Consider the following 18,493-nt stretch of genomic DNA (forward strand, 5'->3'; position numbering starts at 1 on the left):
GCGCGTACCAGAGCACATACCCTCCCCAGTGTCTATCACCCAGTCACCCCATCCCTCCCACCCCACCCCCCACTCCAACAACACTCAGTTTGTTTCCTGCGATTAAGAATTGATGAAACATTTTTTTAACAATAAAGAATTGGAGGAGGCCTAAGAAACTTGGTAAATGGATCTTTCATAATTTAAAAAAGAAAATCAATCAAATAACAGAAAGGAAATGATGATTAACTCCAGGTGAAAATAAAGAGTTCTACAAGAAAGCAAGCATGGGGGCACCTGGGTGGCTTAGCATCCGACTCTTGATTTTGGCTCAGGTCATGATCTCAGGGTGGTGGGATCGAGCCCCACATCTGGCTCCACGTTCAGCTTGGAGTCGCTTGTCCCTCTCCCTCTGCTCCCCCTCCCCAGCCAAATAAATAAATAAAAGATTTTTATTTTTATTTTTTTAAAGATTTATTTATTCATTCGAGACACAGAGATAGAGAGAGAGAACATGAGCAGGGGGAGAAGCAGAGGGAGAGGGAGAAGCAGGCCCCCCGTGGAGCAGGGAGCCCGATGCAGAGCTCGATCCCAGGACCCTGGGATCATGACCTGAGCCAAAGACAGATGCTTAACCATCTGAGCCACCCAGGTGCCCCTAAATAAAAGATTTTTAAAAGAAAAGGAAGAAAGCACGGTCATAGTACACTGCTTGCTCTGCAGCAAACAATGAATAATTATCATAATGGAAGCGCTGACTACAGAGTCAATCCAGAGTTGTGATATAACTATATTGGCAGAAAGCGGGAGGTGTGCAGAGTGAGGATGCGTAAGAGAGGTCAGCCCCCATCTATCATGGCAACAAATCAATAGATTGAAACCAATGGATCAAGAAATCTCATTATATGCATCCTGTTCAGAAATACAGACAAAAATACCAGGGAAAACATCAGAGAGCCTCTTGGAAGTTGGCCTATGGGGTGGGGCTGTTACTTTTCATTACAACCCTTTCAGTATGATTTGGCTTTTAAAAATGTACTTGGAATATTTTCATATATTTAGTAATTTTTAAAGAAAATCAGAGAACTAGGAAAATGAACAATACATAGGTTGCTAATCTAAATGGATCTCTAGTGGAATCTTGGTGAGTAAAATTCAGAGATTGTAGGGAAATGGTTGGGGGCCAGGGTGAGGAGGTACAATTATCACATGAGTTCATACTGGTGTGTTTTAATTGTACTGTGGTTATTTATGAAAGTGTACCTGGTTTTAGAAAATACATGCTAAAGTATTTAGGAGGAAAGAGACATCATGCCTGCAACTTACTCTCAAATGGTTCAGAGAAAAATTTTATATAAATATGCATTACATATTATATATATGATACATATTCTTTTTATTCTAAAAATAAAGCTTAATGAACATGGGGTACTAAATTTTTTAAACAATAAGTATTAAATACTTAGAGACTGTACAGCAATATCATATCCTTCTAAAACTTGGGGGCAACCACAAAGTCTTTTTTTTTTAATCCAGAAAGTGAATTTAAACAGTTTAAATGAAAAAAACAAAAAATTCTTGTTAATGAATACATGAGTTGAATGAAAAGCCAATGAATAACTTTTATGTTCCAGATACCTCGAATCAAAGTCTTTACCTTTAAGTATCTCACAGTTTAGAAAGGGAGACACTGAAGAACTAAGTTATGATTATTTCGATAAGGACAATCATAGCAATATGCACAAGGCAATGAACATTGCAGAAGGAGGGAGTTTTGGGTTGCAGAAGGTGGCGTTAGGGAGAGCTCTACGGGAGAGGTGAACACTGAGCTCAACGAAGCTTCTCAGGATGTCAGAAGGCCAGTGGATCAAAAGGTAAAATGTCCGATGTAACTCATTTGATCCCTAAAACTACAGAAGGTCTGTGTTATTTTTATCTCTGTTGTACAAACCAGGGAAGAGATGCATAAGGTTAAAAAATAGATGCTGGCCACATGCTAATGAACAAGGGTTCCAGCGTTCAAACCCAGACCATCATCTTAGCCTCTGTGCTACACTGACTGACTTTTGGGATCTCTGGAGATAGGGATTCAGTCAAAAGGCACAACATCCAAGAAAGCCAAGCAGGATCTCAGGCACAGTGGGAGTGATGCATTGATGTTCTCAGTTTAAACTTTGAGACCAGGCATGATATGAATGCATTTTACTGAAGAATGGGTTCAAGTACGGGTGGAAATGGGCACTGTGGTCAAAGAATGAATTTGGACATCTCAAGATCCAAGGGGGCATAAACAAACGTGAGACCGAGGTGATCACTGCAGTTGAAAAGATGAAACATTTATTAAGTTACGGTCCTCTAAGGAGAGACAATAAGGGGTTAAGGGTGGAGAAGGTAACCATCAGACAGGGCTGAAGTTCTCAAGAAAACCTGTGCATCCTTCCTGGAGAGTGAGAAGGACAATTAGGATGAAGAAAAAAGCAGAGTGTGGTAACATGTCCTGAACTTCAAAAGAATAGAGGTTGCTTTGTCCTAGTAGGACAATGGCTTGGAAATGAAAACTGGGGCTCAGGAGTATTTTTGATTGAAGGTTGGGAGGGAAGAAGTGATGTTCAGGGAAGAAAGTCGAGTGTCCCTTAAGGTGAGGTCTTGGGAAGAGAACTTGTGGGAAACGGTGGAGGTGTGAAGAAACAGGCTTATAATGGACTAGGGTTTTTCCGGGGTTCTTTTGTAGGAAGCTGCTGAGTCAAAAGGAGTGGAGAGCATGTGGTGAACCTGGGTAAGACTGAACTGAGCTGGAAAGGAAGGAGGGTATGAGGGGTGGGTGGGCTTGTTTGGCGGCCTGCTGGAGGCGCATACCCTTGAAGGGAGAGGGGATGGCGATTAATTAGGTTGGGATTTGTCCTTGGCAGTACGAGGGGGCTTTAGCCAGCCTGACCACATACTATGTCCTAACGTCTGCTGGGCACCGGGATGCATGAAGGGGCTACAGAGGGGTGGGCCAGGGGATCTTCTGCTTTCATATACAACCTCCCAGGGCTGAAGAGCCTTTAGGGGTCAGAGCGGGCTCCTTTCATCTCCCCCAGAAGAACCATGAGGCCCAGACAGGTTAACTTAGCCAAGGCCACACAGCCGGCTCAGTGCTAACGCTCGCCCGCCCCTTTCCTCCTTCCCTCCGGCACACGCATTCGGCCTTTCCAGCACCAGCGTGGCTCCGAGGGACGCATCCCTGGGTGGAGACAAACACTGCGGGCGTCGCCAGGCCCGGCCCCCGCCTCCGCGCCGCCCCCCTCCGCGCGCTCCACCTGCGCTTCGCGGTTGCGGCCGCACTGAGGCCGCTGCAGGCGCTGCAGCCGCAGAAGGGAAAGTCCAGCGGGGGACGGCACCGGGGCGCGCGCCCAGGCCCTACGTCAACCTGCGGCCACGGCTGACTTATTTTGGACCCGGCTGGTTACATTAGTGACGCGGAGGGCGCTCCTCAAACCCGCGGGGCCCTGAGCACCTTCGCAAACAGGCAAACCTGCGAGGCCGCGAGACACGGCCTCCGGCGGGGGCACCCCGCCCCAGCTGCCCCGGGACCCAGCGCGGCCCCGGAGGGACCAGTGGCTGCGCCCCCGCGGAGACCAGGGGTAAGAAGGGGACCGTGGGGACTGACTTCGACGCCTCGCGACCTCGCCATCCTCCCCAACTTGCGGAGACCATGACCGTGACTGCCGCCCCAACTGGAGCTCCAAGCCCGCCAGGCAGCCGCCTGCTACGGGGCGGGGCGTGCGGCTCGGGGGCGTGGTAGGGCGGAGCGTGCGGCTCGGGGGCGGGGCGCGACGGAGCGGCGGAGCGGTGCGTGGCGCGATGGGGCGTGGCGTTGCGCCGGCGGGGGGCGGGGGGCCGCGGTACGGAGTAGGGCGAGACGTGCGGGCGCGCGAAGGCCGCCGCTGGAGGCGGGCGGTGTCCAGGCCTGGCGGGGTGAGGGCAGTGCGGTGGAGCCGTCAGATACGGGCCGTGTCCTCCCGGGTTGGGGGATTGGTGGTGGAGGATGGGGACGGTCGCCGTCGGTGGGGAGGGGTGAGGATGTGGGCGGGGCCGCTGCGGCGGAAGCCGGGGAGGACAGCGGGGGCGGGGGCGTCTCCAGGGAGCAAGGCCCTTTGAGGAGGCTTTCTCCGGGCGGAAAGACGAAGCGAGACTCCCCGGGGGATTCCCCCACTCCGCCCCAGCCAGGGACCGGGTCGCGGTTGCACGGGCCCCAGCCCAAGGTGCGGGTTTCTATAGCAACCAGCGGGGGTGGCCAACTTGTCCAGGTTTGCCCAGGATGTGCTGGTTTGGGCACTGCGGGCCTGCAACCCACAGAAGTGATCCTCTTCTGCCTCCCGCGGTTCCACCCAGAGTGGACCTGGGAGGCTGGGGGAAGGCCGACCTTTCACACTGCTTTTTTAATATTAGGGAAGGCGCCCCGCACAGCACTTTCCCGACCAGGCCCAGGCATGCAGGTCCTTGTAAGGCAAAAACTTCGATGGGAGCCTACCTCCCTAAAGGTAGGTAGGATACAGGAGGGCACATTTTGCTTGATATTTTGTCCTGTAGGAGAAGTGAACTGTCAGCCCAGTTGGGGAGCAGTGAGGACGATCTTATGCGCATATCAGAGCTTTAACAATAGTGACCTCCGTTTGGGAATTTCGTCCTCGCTCTGGAAACCCAGGATTCTGATGTCCAACCAGAACAGACGTTAGCTTCAATATTCCCATCAATTGTCAATCATTAAACTGGAAAAAAATCTAGAGAATTAGGAAAGATGATAGGTTCCAGAGTGAAGTCCATTTTTTTTTTTTTCCTTTTCTAACTCCAAAAGCCTCGTGGTGGAACAGCTGTTTGACGCATTTAGAAGAAAGAATGACACCCCTACAGAGGAACATGATGTGAATGGAAGAGACCTGTCATTGTGAGTCTGGCTTTTGATTAGTCACCTGATGTCCTCCCCAGGGTGACAAGACTTTGAGGCAATAAACTTCAGTGTATGAGGTCTGTTACCAGCCTGCAGTTAAATTACAGAAATGGCAGGACTTACCTCAGTTCTCTTTTTGTGTGGTCTGGAACATCTTTGAGTCACCTTGGAAAAGATGAGTATTTTTCATGTGGCCCTAATGAGTCAGTTCATAATATTGTTGCCCCAAGGACAGAAGGAAACAGGAAATCAGGTCATTCTCTTAATGGTTTTTTAAAACGGGAGCAGGTTCCGTAAGAGAAGGAGGAATGAACTTCATGATTTTTCTTTTCACTTTTTCAGATACCCTCCCCAAGAAATTGATTCGAAATGGGGAAGAAAAACAGTTATTTGGTACGAATAATAGTAACAACAAAAAAGCAATCAGTTTTTCTATTCTAGGGAGAAATTAGAGATGTATGTGGAAGATAGGCAGATTAAAGTCACCGGAGTGGATATGCATTGTATATTTGATTACTTGTGTTTTCCTGGTAGATGCAAACAGTACAGCACTCTGAACAGACTCTAAAAACAGCTCTCATCTCAAAGAACCCAACGCTTGTGTCACAGTATGAGCAGTTAGATGCTGGCGAACGGCGTTTGCTGAACAAAGCCTTCAAGCCAGACAATGATCTGTTTGGACCCATTACCTTGCATTCGGAATCAGACTGGATCACCTCCCATCCCGAGCCTCCCCAGGACTTTGAACAGTTTTTCAGTGATCCTTCTAGAAAGGCACCGTCTCCAGAGAAACGCAGTATTTATATACAGTGCATTGGTATACATTGGTAACATGCTGGCTTTGGGTTGGTTTGCAATGGGGCTGTTGCCAGGGAGAGCCCACTTGTTCTCATTCAAGTGGGCAGTTTTAGGATCATTTTTTGACATTCATTACAGTGGTGGAAGTTTTGTACCCAAATCAATCGCCTTAAAAGGGGACGTTTTGTTTCTTTGTAATTCATGTTCACATCAATGAGTGGTAAAGGTTTATTGAAAATCTGGAGTTAGTTTGCTTCTAATATCAAATTTCTTTTTTTTTTTTTTTTTTAAGATTTTATTTATTTATTTGAGAGAGAGAATGAGCACATGAGAAGGGGGAGGGTCAGAGGGAGAAGCAGACTCCCCACTGAGCAGGGAGCCCGATGCGGGACTCGATCCTGGGACTCCAGGATCATGACCTGAGCTGAAGGCAGTTGCTTAACCAACTGAACCACCCAGGTGCCCCTCTAATATCAAATTTCTAATTATAGAATGAGATAGACTGAATGTTTAATCATCTTAAAGTCTGTCTTACATTTTTTCCATCTTCTAGGATCTCTAGGAAACACCAGAATTATCAGTGAAGAATATATTAAGTGGCTCAAGGGCTACTGTGAAGCATTTTTCTATGGCTTGACAGTGAAACTCCTAGAACCGGTTCCTGTCTCTGTAACGAGGTGTTCCTTTAGAATCAATGATAACACACAAAACCTACAAATTCATGCAGGTGAATTAAACAACTTTACAATTTAAATTGAGTAAAGGAGATATTAGATAGATACATGTATGGAGATATATATATATATATATAATCTCACACGTACTTTTTTTTTTTTTTTCAAATAGGGCACATCCTGAGGTTCTTAAAAAGGAAGAAACCTAGAGATGCCTTCTGTATTGTGGGAATAACAATGATTGATCTTTACCCACGAGACTCCTGGAATTTTGTCTTTGGACAGGCCTCTTTGACAGATGGTATTCCTTTTTGACATTGTTAGTAGAAATTTCCTCAACTTGAGAATATTTGAAACTGTTGATAAAGGGAAGAAATCCCAGCCAATTATCATTTTGATACTTAGGACCATAATATTTCTGGTGCATCGTGCTGTGCTCGGGAAGTAGTATGCTGTGGATGGATTCTGATGATCCATCTGACGAGCCCTTCACTACCTACATGATTTTGAGGCCAATGATACCTATTTCAGAGAGTCCTTTTAAGATAGTTTACCTAACAGTGCTGATACATAAAAAGTGTGTCTATATGCCAACATCATATAGACGTTCAGCACAACAGATGGTAAATGTCAGTAATTCAGGGGCACGGTGAATTAAAGACCTTAGGGATGTTTGTACTATCATTAAGGTAAGTGAAAATCTTGCTAATTGTTTTTCAATTCTTCTCCTAGTTCTCTTACCTAGATAGAGTAACCATAGGCTGACTTACAAGTGTGTAAGCTTCTTATCCTGTGTCTCATGACATTTTGTTATTTTACTTTTATAAAAAGTCACCTTCAGTTTTCGATTTGAGATATAGTAAAACTTGACTCATTAGGAATTCTGCATGGTAATAGGGTAGGAAAGGATCTGGAAGCAAATCCTATTTTTGCCTTTTTTTTTTTTTTTTCTTTTTGCCTTCTCTCCACTTTTCCCCCCACCCCTCCATTTTTGCTGTAATTTCTCTACCCTCGTCCCCTAGGATCTGACAGGTTTGGAAGGGAAAGTCCAAAGCACTAAGGGGAGTGGTCGTCCATTAGCACTCTGGGGATAGGGAGTAGGTATCCGGGACCTTGCTTTCAGAGTACTGGTTCGTGGACTGTCCAGGTGTTACGTTAGCCTCAGGGTTTGTTGGGGGTGGGCCCTGTCTTTAACAAATGTTTCTTTCTATTAGACATTTCTCTTTCTGAGACATTCATTAGAGGTGGGAGCCCAGGGCACCATAGAGCCTCTTCTTCCCTCTACTCCTTCTTTGGTGACTTCTCCATTTACATTCCTAGAGCACCCCCATCCCCCATCAACACACTCTATTGGACACTCTGGCCATGGCTATCTTTCTGATTTTTGTAAGAGCTATCTTTCTGGGGCGCCTGGGTGGCTCAGTTGTTAAGCGTCTGCCTTCGGCTCAGGTCGTGATCCCAGGGTCCTGGGATCGAGCCCCGCATCGGGCTCCCTGCTCGGCGGGAAGCCTGCTTCTCCCTCTCCCACTCCCCTTGCTTGTGTTCCCTCTCTCACTGTGTCTCTCTCTGTCAAATAAATCTTTAAAAAAAAAAAAAAAGAGCTATCTTTCTATCAGAAATAAGCTTTTTTAAAATAAGATTTTATTTATTTATTAGAGAGGGAGAGCACAAGCTGGGGGGGAGTGGCAGAGGGAGAAGGAGAAGCAGACATCCCCGCTGAGCAGGGAGCCCCACATGGGGACTGGGAGGACTCAGGGCTCAATCCTAGGACCCTGAGATCATGACCTGAGCCCAAGGCAGACGCTTAACTGACTGAGCCACCCAGGCGCCCCCATCAGAAATAAACTTTTATGAGCTAAATTTTTATCTCCCCTTTTATAATTAATCTGACAGCGATGGAAACATTAAAAAAAATGTTGAAACAGTTTATCTAGACATTGCTAGCTAATTTATCTTATGCACGTTTGAGGAGGCCAGGAGGCATTCTCCTAAAATGTTTCTACTTTAAGCCCCCCCCCTTTTTAGTAAGTTTCTTAAATATTACATGGTCTAAAGAAGGTGTAAGCTAGCAGCATTGATCTGCCATGCAGTGAGATAGGATCTTACTATAAGTGACTGTACTTTCCCAAGTTTATAAAGATGGGGATTTTAAAATGGAGAAATATATAATTACTAAAAATAATCTCCCATCCGTAGGGTTATTAGAAGGAAAAAATGTTCTTGCTCACGGTATTGTAGTGAAATCATGCCCACACTTGGTTGGCCAGAGGATAGAGGAGGTCAGCTGTGACATGAGAGTTTGTTTTTCCTTAACTTTCAGAATGCGCTCTCTCTAAATATCAAATATAAGGTGACACTTTGAAGGGTGGGGTGAGGAGCATTCTCTTTGGATCAAGTTGGATCGGACAGACTTACTGTGAACTCATTTCTTTAACAACAAAAAAAATGCCTTATTTCAGATAACAGCGGAAATAGGCATAAAAAAATGACAACGTAAACAAGTCACATTATAAAGCCATGCCCTTTAGAATGTATTGTGCAGCAAACCCTGTTCTCATGTGTGCAGGGATGGTTGAGAGAAGCTTTGGTGTAACAGGAAGTCAGTTACAAGGGTGTTTATTCTGGTCACCCGAAGGCAGCCACATAGAGTCGTGCTCTGAGTGAGAAGGGGGAGGGGGGTGTTCTGTGGGAAGGCATGGTGTCCAACATGGTCTCCACGCATCAGGGCAGTGAAGGAACCCTCACTGAACTGTAGGACCTAGAGATCTGTTTATTGTGTTCTTAAAGAGTAAAGTCATGGATGCGTGGTATGTGTGTCACCATTTTTCCTCACTCCTCTTGGAGTCCTTGATTTGGGTTACTCTTTGAGAAAAAAGACTAATTGTGTGTGTGTGTGTGGGGGGGATATTCTAGAACTTTCTATTTCTCAAGAATTTGATCTCAAGACCCTTGAGTCTTACAGGGCGGGGCAGTGTGGATAGCAGAAGATTTTGGTGGGGAAATCTGGAGCAAAGACCCTCCTTTGTCTTGGCAAACCTTAAGCATATTAGACTGTGAACGCAGTAGCACAGATTTGCACCCAATGACTAGACGCGCGAACAGCCTCTCTTTTTTGGTTTTCCATTCAGGAACCTTACTCCCGTTCTGATGTTGCTTGTACTCCTTTTCTAGGTGTGGGGATATTCAGCTTTGCCAGGTATGGTAGTGATTTTTGCAGTTCACGCTATGAAGGCAAAGTGAACAAGCTGCAGAAAGTATCTTCAAGCGACTATTTCGTTTTTGATAACTATTATATTCCTGAAGTGACCAGTGTTTTGCTGCTTCGTTCCTGTAAGGTGAGTCATTTAAAAAAAAAAAGAAACAAATCCAACAGGAATGTTTTTTTTTTTTTTAAAGATTTATTTATTTGAGAGAGCGAGAATGAGAGAGAGAGAGTACATGAGAGGGGGGAGGGTTAGAGGGAGAAGCAGGCTCCTTGCTGAGCAGGGAGCCCGATGCGGGACTCGATCCAGGGACTCGATCCAGGCACTCGATCCAGGCACTCGATCCAGGGACTCCAGGATCATGACCTGAGCCGAAGGCAGTCGCTTAACCAACTGAGCCACCCAGGCGCCCCAACAGGAATGTTTTTTAAAGAGCTCTTAATTCCCTGAATTGTATATCAATAGCCCTTAAGGTCTTATTATAAATGAGTTTGTATTGCTTGTGTACTTTTTTTGGTGGATATTGTTTGACTGAAGTTATCAACAGAAACAGGATTAGAATGGATACCTTAATCCTGAAATTCACAGCATCCGTGCTGGCTTTTGTCCGATTAGTAGCAACAAGCAGCCTTGGCTGTACCCACATCCTCCCACTAGTTTAATTCCAGAATTCTGTTATGAGTAAGCTAACTGACTCGTTGAAGCTGTCATGGTCATCATGTAAAGCGGCTCTTAGAGGCCTCTGCTCTCAGGTGTCTTGAGGACGGCTTCCTCTTGGCCCAAAGCTGCCTTTTACTGCGGTTAGTTCTGCTCACAGCTCCTGATTCCTCCCCAACCCCTGCTCTTCGGAAAGCCCATCTCCTGATTTCTAGTCCGTTATCGTCGTGTCCCCCCCCTCAGTCTCTGTAGCCAGAGACAGAGGCTTTACCTGCAGCTGGGAAGTTTTGTTTTCCTAAGTACCCCTCCTTAGGGTTTGAGAGCTACAGTGTTTTCAGAGTGTATTCCCCGCATCAGTATCACCTGGCGTGCCCGGTAACATGCAGGCTGAGCCCCCGTCCTCCCAAACCTGCTGACTCGGCATCTGTGGGGGAAGGGCCGGAATCTGAAGCCTAACAGGCGTCCCACCCTCTGGTCTACAGCAACAACTGTCCACCGGGGCTGATTTGGCCACCCAGGGACTTCTGGCAATGTCGAGAGACACTTCCGGTTGTTGCAGTTGGGCGGGGGGTGTTCCTGGTACGAGTGGGTAGAGGCTGGGGATGGTGCTAAGCATCCTGCAGCGCGCAGGACAGCTGTGTCCTCCCCCCACCGCCACCGTGCTGACGCAAAGAGTGGTCCCACCCAACATGTCACATGTATCAAGGCCGAGAAACCCTGCTCCGGGGGAAGTAATTAAGTATAGGAAGGAAGGTGGTAAGACAATTAGGGAAACCGAGGATTAAGTCTTTGGGCAGGTTGAAGTTTTTGGTGAGGACGGGAAGGGAGTTGATTCCTCTAAATTTGTTTCTTGGAAAAGCAAGAAAAAGAAGGCAGGTCTGACTCTTTGATGATGGTGGCGCTATAAAGCCTTGCTGCGAATGTCTTGCAGACTTTAACCCATGAGATCGGACACATATTCGGACTTCGACACTGCCAGTGGCTTGCATGCCTCATGCAAGGCTCCAACCACTTGGAAGAGGCTGACCGGCGCCCCCTCGACCTTTGCCCTATCTGTTTACGCAAGCTGCGGTGCGCTGTGGGCTTCAACATAAGAGAGAGATACCAAGTAAACGAGGGGAAGCAAAAGAAGGGGGGGAAGTAGTTACATAAGTAGCAAACTGCCATTTTCTATTAGGCCCTTCTCGGGAGCTGTAATTTATCAGAGGAAATTAGTGCGGAGATAAGCAGGAAGCTGTGGTTTAAAAAAAAAGAAATCTCCTCTTAAAAACTGCCTTGTCTCTGGGTGCCTTACACTTGCAGTTCAGTGAGAGACGGTGGAGGAGGTTATCTACCTGTAGTCCCCCTTCGCTCGACTTGAGCGAACAGGCTGAATGTTGATGTGTGTGGCAGAGTTCATTATTTTTTAAAACCACAAGTATATGTGGAGATGCTTTATCTTGCCAAATATGGGACAGGGGTATGCTCTTCACTCAGAGGAAAGGATGAGTTTCTTTAAGGAGGAAGAGGGAAAGTACGTAATCTTGGTGCGTGTGTGCATGTCCACGCATGCCCACAAACATGTCCGTAGTCCTCACCTACCTCCTCGTGGGTGTGACTGCTCACGCAGGGATCTTTACATACATGTGTCTGTCTACATCTATGTGCACACTTACATGGCGACCCATTTCCACACCAGCTCCAAAGCACTTGCCCAGGGCCCTGTGGAACCTTCGGCACGTTGAGAAAAGCATAATCCTCCCAGCCAGGAAAACCTGTGAGGATTTGTGCGTTTCTCTTTCATCTTCCCTCCTGTACACACTTCTGACCATCATTTGTAATCGTAAGTTGTATATTTTTGGTAACTGCTCCTTCACCCAGTATGTGTTGTTCCATATTCACAAGCATCTTTATCAGATGGAACATCTTCCCGGGGTAATATAAAGTCACTGAGATAACGTGATTTAGAAGCCAGCGTGTTTCTCCTGCCTCAAACTGTTTTGCCCTGATTTGTTAACATGTGAATCTGGATTTTGTTTTTCAAGGCGCTGGTGAAGTGGATTGAGGATGAGTCTGCTGACACCCCTAGAGTCGGCACGGAACACAGTCAGGAAGATAATGTGAATTTACCAAAACCCGTGGAAGCCTTTAAGGAGTGGAAAGAGTGGATAATGAAATGCCTTGCTGTTGTCCAAAAATGAGGACCTTCACATAGGAGTAATTACAATAAACACCTTGCGCATTATGCTTTCACTCGGATGCAGTACTTCATTAGAACAGACTGTTTACTGATTCTGCCCTGTGTCAAGTAACAGAATGGAACCTTCTTTAAAGCACCTGAACTTTGAAATGAGGCTTATTCGGAATGCTAAAAACTATAAACCCTCTCTCTTCTGTCTTAGTACCCTGGTCCGTGGTAGCGAGCACATCATTTCCATTCTTTTTTTTTTTTAAGATTTTATTTATTATTTGACAGAGAGAGAATGAGAGAGAGAGAGCACATGAGAGGGGGGAGGGGCAGAGGCAGAAGCAGACTCCCTGCCGAGCAGGGAGCCCGACGCGGGACTCGATCCCGGGACTCCAGGATCATGACCTGAGCCGAAGGCAGTCGCTTAACCGACTGAGCCACCCAGGCGCCCCACATCATTTCCATTCTTGAAATATGTTTATGTTTCACAAGAGAGCTAGGACTAGCAGATAAGTAAATACAAAAATCGCTGTATGTGTCCCAAGAAAGGATTTCCAAGGAACATAATTTCCAGGGGGTGATTTTTGGTTCATTTCTTAGAAGAGGTGGGCCGCCTCCTCTAGATCCCTCATCTGTGGACTCTCCTTCCCAGGGGGGGCTGCCTGGTCTCCCTTGTATTTGCTGGTTGTCCCCTTGAACCTGAAAGAAGCAATAGTTCACATGGGGTTTCGGCAGCTTATAAAATGTGACCTCCTCTCAAGAATATTTACAAGTGAAACTCACGGGACTTGTACAACAGACATAGTATTTGTGAAGGGTCTTGCTCATAATTTGGTACAATGGGCCTTATGTTTGTGAGTGTGGCACTTTTCCTGTAGGCTTGGAGCAGGTGTTAGGTTTATTCCTACAATAGTATCATTCTCACTTTGCATTGTGACGTGTTTACTTGAGCGGGAGAGTCTGATGGGGCATCCCGTTGGTGGGTCAGGAATGCCCGTGTTGGCCTGTCAGGCTGTGAACATCAGTTGGGTTTCCTCCGTGGGGAACAGGTTGAAAACCGCAGACTTTTTGAGATCAGTGTATCTCAGAAATCTAGGAATTAGGTCAGATCATTTGATTGAATGCTGGTGAGCAGATTACGTTTTCCCACATTCCCATCTTCACCTGGAGGGTAAAACTTACAGGTATTTTTAAATTTTGAAGTTTGGAACCTAAATTCCCTGTTATTTATGCAGTGATTTATTTATTTTTGCAGTGTGGTTTAAAGCACATATTCTAACTGAATCCATGCTTTCCCTTACTACATTTACTTTCTTACTTGATGAGACCTCTTAAGGTCATTTAGAAAAATGATTTGTGTTCAGACTCATCGAAGGGCGAACACTTGGTCGTTCTAATATGAGAAGAGAACCCAAGGGAGCATGGACTTGTACGGATTCTGTTATGTTTTATTTCCTTGTACTATCATTGGCCACTGTGTTCAGGTTTCTTCTGTTTTCCCACAAGGTAAGCGCAAGTTTAGCCCTATAGGACAGCAGGAGTTACAGACCTACACACAGATTTGGCTAGGTGTGTAAATCAGGGGGTGCGGTTATCTGGACAAGACATAAAGTCCATTTGTACCTACTCTGCACACAGAGACGAGGAGAAAAGTCTTCTATTTAAAGAATCAAATCAGTCCTGTTAAAAGTTGGACAAAAGTTTTACGTGATAGGCATTTATTCAGCAATCATCATTTGTGTATAATGCGTCTCATTTACTTTTGGACAATTTCTTAGGGTTAAATTTGAGTATAATCTGTTTACTGCAACGAAATTTTATGTACTATAGGTAAATCTTGAGAAATGATTTTCAGTCAGTAACAAATCCACGCAGAGCTTGCTTTGCAAATGCTTAACAAGGTAAGAGTGAAGAGAATTAGTAGTTTTCCACCGGTCTAGAAATAAGCGAATCTGAAAAGCTGTTGGCGCTGGCGCCTGCGGAATTAGTCGTCTGTCTCCGGGCCGGGGGAGGACGAAGCGTCAACGTTTTCGTCCGCCAAGCCCTGTAACGGCGACGGCCGGACAGAAGACCGTGGCCTTGCCGGGCTCGCCCTCTGAAGCCCGGAGGCGCCCCCCCTCCCGCCCCCCCGGCTCGAGCGCGTGTCCGTTCCGCAACCCGCGCGGCCGAGGGTCGGGGTGCTGCGCTCGGGGCGCCGAGCGCGGGTGGCGGCGGGCGGGCGGCGCCATCCCCCCTCCCCCAGCGGCGGCGCTGTCCCCCGCGGCGCCCCCCCACCCCCGCCCCACGGCGGCGCTGTCCACGCCCCCGCGGCGCCCTGCCCGCCGCGAGCCCGCGCGGCGCGTCCCCGGCCCGCGCCCCCGGCCCGCAGCGCAGCCTCCCGGGCGAGGGGGCGCAGGAGCGGCGGGGAGCCTGGCAAGATCGGCGCGGCGGGCGGCGGAGCAGTGAGTGCGAGCGAGCGGGCTCGGGGGCGCGTGTGCGCGGCGCTGGCTTCCGGAGGCCGCGGCTGAGCCCCTTGCGCGGCTCTGGTCCCTAAGCTAGAGCAGCACCGTCCCCTACGAAGAGAGCACGGGCCGCAGATGTCATCTTAACGTTTCTGGGAGCCACGTGAGCTCCTGCAGCAAGGGGCACGTGAGATTAGGCTTAGTCACACATGTTAATTTAGTCCAGTACATCCGAAATATTACCATTTCAACCTGTGGTCGATATAAAAATGGAGAGAGTTTACATTCACCTCTCATTCTAAGTGTCCGAACTCCAGTGTGCACTTGACACTGAGAGCACCTCTCAGCTCGGAGGGCCGCATGGCGAGTGCTCTACGGCCCCGCGCGGCTCACGGGGCTCACGGGGCTGGACCGCGCCGCTCTAGCTTAGTACCGATTCCTGCTGCTCACGGCAAGATGCACCTCTGAAGTTGAATTAATAGGAATTCATAGGAAAGGCTTTTTAGAGGAAAAGGTTTTGCGTGTTTTCTGGCAGTACCGTGAGAGTTGGCATTCAAGCCGAGAGGATGTGAACACTCTACGGAGTCCGAATTGATGGACCGGCTTTTAGATCTTGCTGTTTATTCCCCGCGGCCCTGTTTTCTTTTTTTCTTTTCTTTTCTTTTTTTTTTTTTTTACCGTCTCCGGTTGCCAGGGGCCTGGTCTGTCCTCTAAACGCGTTTTCATTTTTGGAATGCAGAACTGTAGAGTGTTAATAATGTGGATCTTGCTCAGTTCATTTCACATGTGAAGACACAGGCCTGCAGTAGCGAAGTAAACTTGTTCTCAGTAGCACCAATGGCAAAGATGGACCGGGTCCAAGTCTCCCTAATTACGAATTCTGCTTTGTTTTCCCTCTGCTGCATGACCTCATAAGTAAAATACCAGGAGCCAGAAACCTAACCGGTTTTTTTTTTCCCCTCCCAGATTGTTTATAGAAGAGTTACAAGATTAAACTTTCTTTCAACCTCTTTTCTATTCAAGTGGGGCCATCTGGGGTTGCTCAAAGTCAGAGAAATCAGTCCATGTACTCTGCCTTAGCACTAAAAAAGAGACTCAATATCCAGAAAAGCACTTGCTACCCATGGAGGCATTTAAAAAAAAAAAAAAAAAGACCACTAGAAAATAGGTTAAGTTAAAACAAAATCTGCTCCAGCAATATGTTAAAACTGAGCCCTCCATCTGCACACCTACCCTCGGGATAATTTCTTCCCTCTGTTTGTTTAGTCTCGGATGGATCTATGTTTTCTTCCTTACAGCTGATTGGCTCATACAGCACTCTTGAGGGCACTTAGAGACCCATCCTCAGCTGTTGGGACAGTAGGCTTGGATCACAGTGCTTTCAGTGTCTTGGGGCCACCCAACTGCTTTCTAGCAGCACCAGACTGTCTTGGGCTGTAATTGTAAATCAATACCATGTTCTTTCCTCTTGAAAAAGCCAATGAGAAATGAACTCATTCATTCATTCAACAGTATTTTTTGGAGCACCACCTACTCTGTGCGGGGGCCCTGCTCAAAGCCTGGGAAGTAGCAGTAAACAAACAAACAAACAAAAACCCACTATCTTAAGGTGCAAATGGAGGAGACCTGGTTAATGAATGAAAACAAATACTTGTATAACTTTTTCTTTTGTTTTCAGAGTAAAGGGTAGAAACAAGGACTGTTTTGGATAGGAGAGTCAGGAATGCCTCCTCAGGAACGTTTGGAGGAGACCAAATTGCAGGGTCACATCATGCACACGTCAAAGGGAAGGGTGGACTAGGGAAAAATGCTAAGGCATGAAGCTTGTGTTTTCAAGGAACAAGAAGAAGGCCAGTGCAGTTAGAGTATCAGGGAGCAAGGAAGAAAGAAAGAGCAGGAAGTTCACGAAGAACCCATTGTTAGGGATTTTAGGTTTTAAATGTGGTCGTGACTGATTTGTGCCTTCAAAGGATTATCGTAAGGCTTCTCTATGGAAAATTAAAACAGGAAAATCAAAGCAATAGCGGAATTGGGCAAACCAGCTAGAAGATGATTGCAATAATCCAGCTAAGACGATACTGGCTTGGATCAGGGGTACTGGTAGAATTGGCAAAAGCAGGTTCTGGGTATATTTAGAAAGTAAAGTCAATAGGATTTGTGCAGGAGCAGGTTTGGGGAGGAGGGTCAAGAGTTCTGCTGAGGACATGTGAAATTGGAAATGCCTAGTTGGCACCAGGTGCTGTCACACAGGCCTGTGTGAGTCTGGAGCTCAGCTGCACAGTCGGATCCTAGAACAGGAACTGTCAGTGTAGAGAAGGTCCTTACAGTTTTGCCTGAATTCTAGGGGAGTAGGTTGCTAGGACAGTTGGTGTGCTTTTCTTGAGTTGCTGGAAAGGTATCTAAATAATATAAATCCATGGCTACAATGTGTGTTTTCTCTCCATAATATTTGCTGAGCTCTATTTAAAAGGCGTTTATAGATTTCTGGAATATCACGTTTGCTGTCCACTTTTCCCTCTAGGAAATGCATGGTCACTGAAGTAATTTTGATTTGGATGTGAGAGTTTTTCTCCCTTGAAAAGCAGAGTTGTGTGTTGTTGAAACTTGGCCCTTTTCTTCTTTGCACCCCGGGGAGTCCTTACAGAAGCTGAACACCAGGGGGAGCTAGTTTCCTTGCTTAAACAGCGGCTGGCCCACCTGTTGGTGATTGCAGCCCTCCTTTGATTAACATCTCTATCAAAGACAAATCGGAAAACAAGTCCAGCTTCTCTTTTCTCAATGCTACTGTACTTATAGGATTGACCTTCTAGGACATAACAAGTCTGAATTGTCTTTAAATTTGTCGTTTCTGGCAACCATCTCAGGTCCCCTCCGTCCTTTGTACTACCACCTGATCACTTTCCTATCGCTCAATAAACCTTTCTTTGCTGCCCCCTCCCCCAAAATAAATAACTTGGTCATTTCAAGTAAACCTTATAACCGTTTAAAATTTTAAAAGCAATGGTCTCTGAACTTTAAATCCCTGTTAGCGAGCCTGATACTTGGGAGCTTTTTAAAATAAGCATTCATGATTGTTTCTGATTTTGAATATTTTTGAGAAAGAGTACGAAAACCTAAATGTAATAAATACCTCTAGGTGACTTGAATGGATAACTGGGCCATGGCAACCCTGACACGGGTCCTCTTTTCTATGTTATCATCAGGTATTAAGCTGCAGGAAAGACAAAAAAATGTACAAAAGGTACATTACACATTACAGGAGGACAAAACTGGTAACTTTGTTAAAAAGGCTTGGAAACATTGTATCCACAAAGGGTGCATTTGTCTTAAAAGAGCACATGATCTTAACTCATTTTTACCACTGGAATAATTTTACTTTTAGGGAGGGAAGTAGTCTTCATTTAGACTGAAACATTATTAAGTCAACAAGGTTGGAGCAGAATCTCTTTAATCCCAGGAAATGAAAACTTGTAATTAACGTGCCATCAACTGTTTGATCTTTCCTGTCTCTGGCACCTATGATCTAAAAGCCACATTGACCACAATGATCCTTTCCTATGGGTCAGGACGTTCCTTTTCAGAGAGGTGCTGCTGGTGGCCCTGAGCCTTCCAGGGTCGCAGATGCATGGAGCAGGGGGTCA

The 18,493-nt window shown here is 46.6% G+C and overlaps 2 protein-coding genes across 13 annotated transcripts in view; both read left to right on the plus strand.

The window, feature by feature from the left end:
• The first annotated feature begins 3,284 nt into the window (after positions 1-3,284).
• On the plus strand, positions 3,285-12,476 carry AMZ2 (archaelysin family metallopeptidase 2). 11 transcript variants are annotated; one of them, XM_031022726.2, is made up of 10 exons: positions 3,286-3,605; positions 4,414-4,505; positions 4,820-4,909; positions 5,255-5,305; positions 5,447-5,729; positions 6,264-6,437; positions 6,557-6,685; positions 9,556-9,719; positions 11,176-11,352; positions 12,269-12,476. In XM_031022726.2, exons 4-10 carry the CDS (start codon positions 5,282-5,284, stop codon positions 12,422-12,424), a joined length of 1,107 nt encoding a protein of 368 aa, XP_030878586.1. In that variant the 5' UTR covers positions 3,286-3,605; positions 4,414-4,505; positions 4,820-4,909; positions 5,255-5,281; the 3' UTR covers positions 12,425-12,476. The 11 variants fall into 11 exon arrangements, with proteins under 11 accessions (XP_081660732.1, XP_030878586.1, XP_081660735.1 ...); XM_031022724.2 differs by lacking the exon at positions 3,286-3,605 and adding an exon at positions 3,890-3,939; XM_081804603.1 differs by lacking the exons at positions 3,286-3,605; positions 5,447-5,729 and adding an exon at positions 3,890-3,939.
• A 2,263-nt stretch (positions 12,477-14,739) lies between these two features.
• ARSG (arylsulfatase G) overlaps positions 14,740-18,493 on the plus strand; it is an 83,758-nt gene continuing 80,004 nt past the window's right edge. Inside the window, exon 1 of one of the 2 annotated variants that reach the window (XM_081804635.1) lies at positions 14,740-14,852. The gene's annotated coding sequence lies outside the window, so the exon portion shown is untranslated. The remainder of the gene's footprint in view (positions 14,853-18,493) is intronic. The other variant, XM_081804630.1, reaches the window with a different exon arrangement.

This window comes from Leptonychotes weddellii, chromosome 15, assembly GCF_054177405.1.
Source record: "Leptonychotes weddellii isolate Sample4059 chromosome 15, ASM5417740v2, whole genome shotgun sequence".
Classification (NCBI taxonomy): domain Eukaryota; kingdom Metazoa; phylum Chordata; class Mammalia; order Carnivora; family Phocidae; genus Leptonychotes; species Leptonychotes weddellii.

Coding starts and splice junctions, on each gene's coding strand:
- AMZ2 (XM_031022726.2), top strand. CDS start 5,282: ATGGGGAAGAAAAACAGTTATTTG. Junction 6,686..9,555: donor ACAGGCCTCTTTGACAGATG/GTATTCCTTTTT, acceptor CTCCTTTTCTAG/GTGTGGGGATATTCAGCTTT. Junction 9,720..11,175: donor TGCTGCTTCGTTCCTGTAAG/GTGAGTCATTTA, acceptor AATGTCTTGCAG/ACTTTAACCCATGAGATCGG.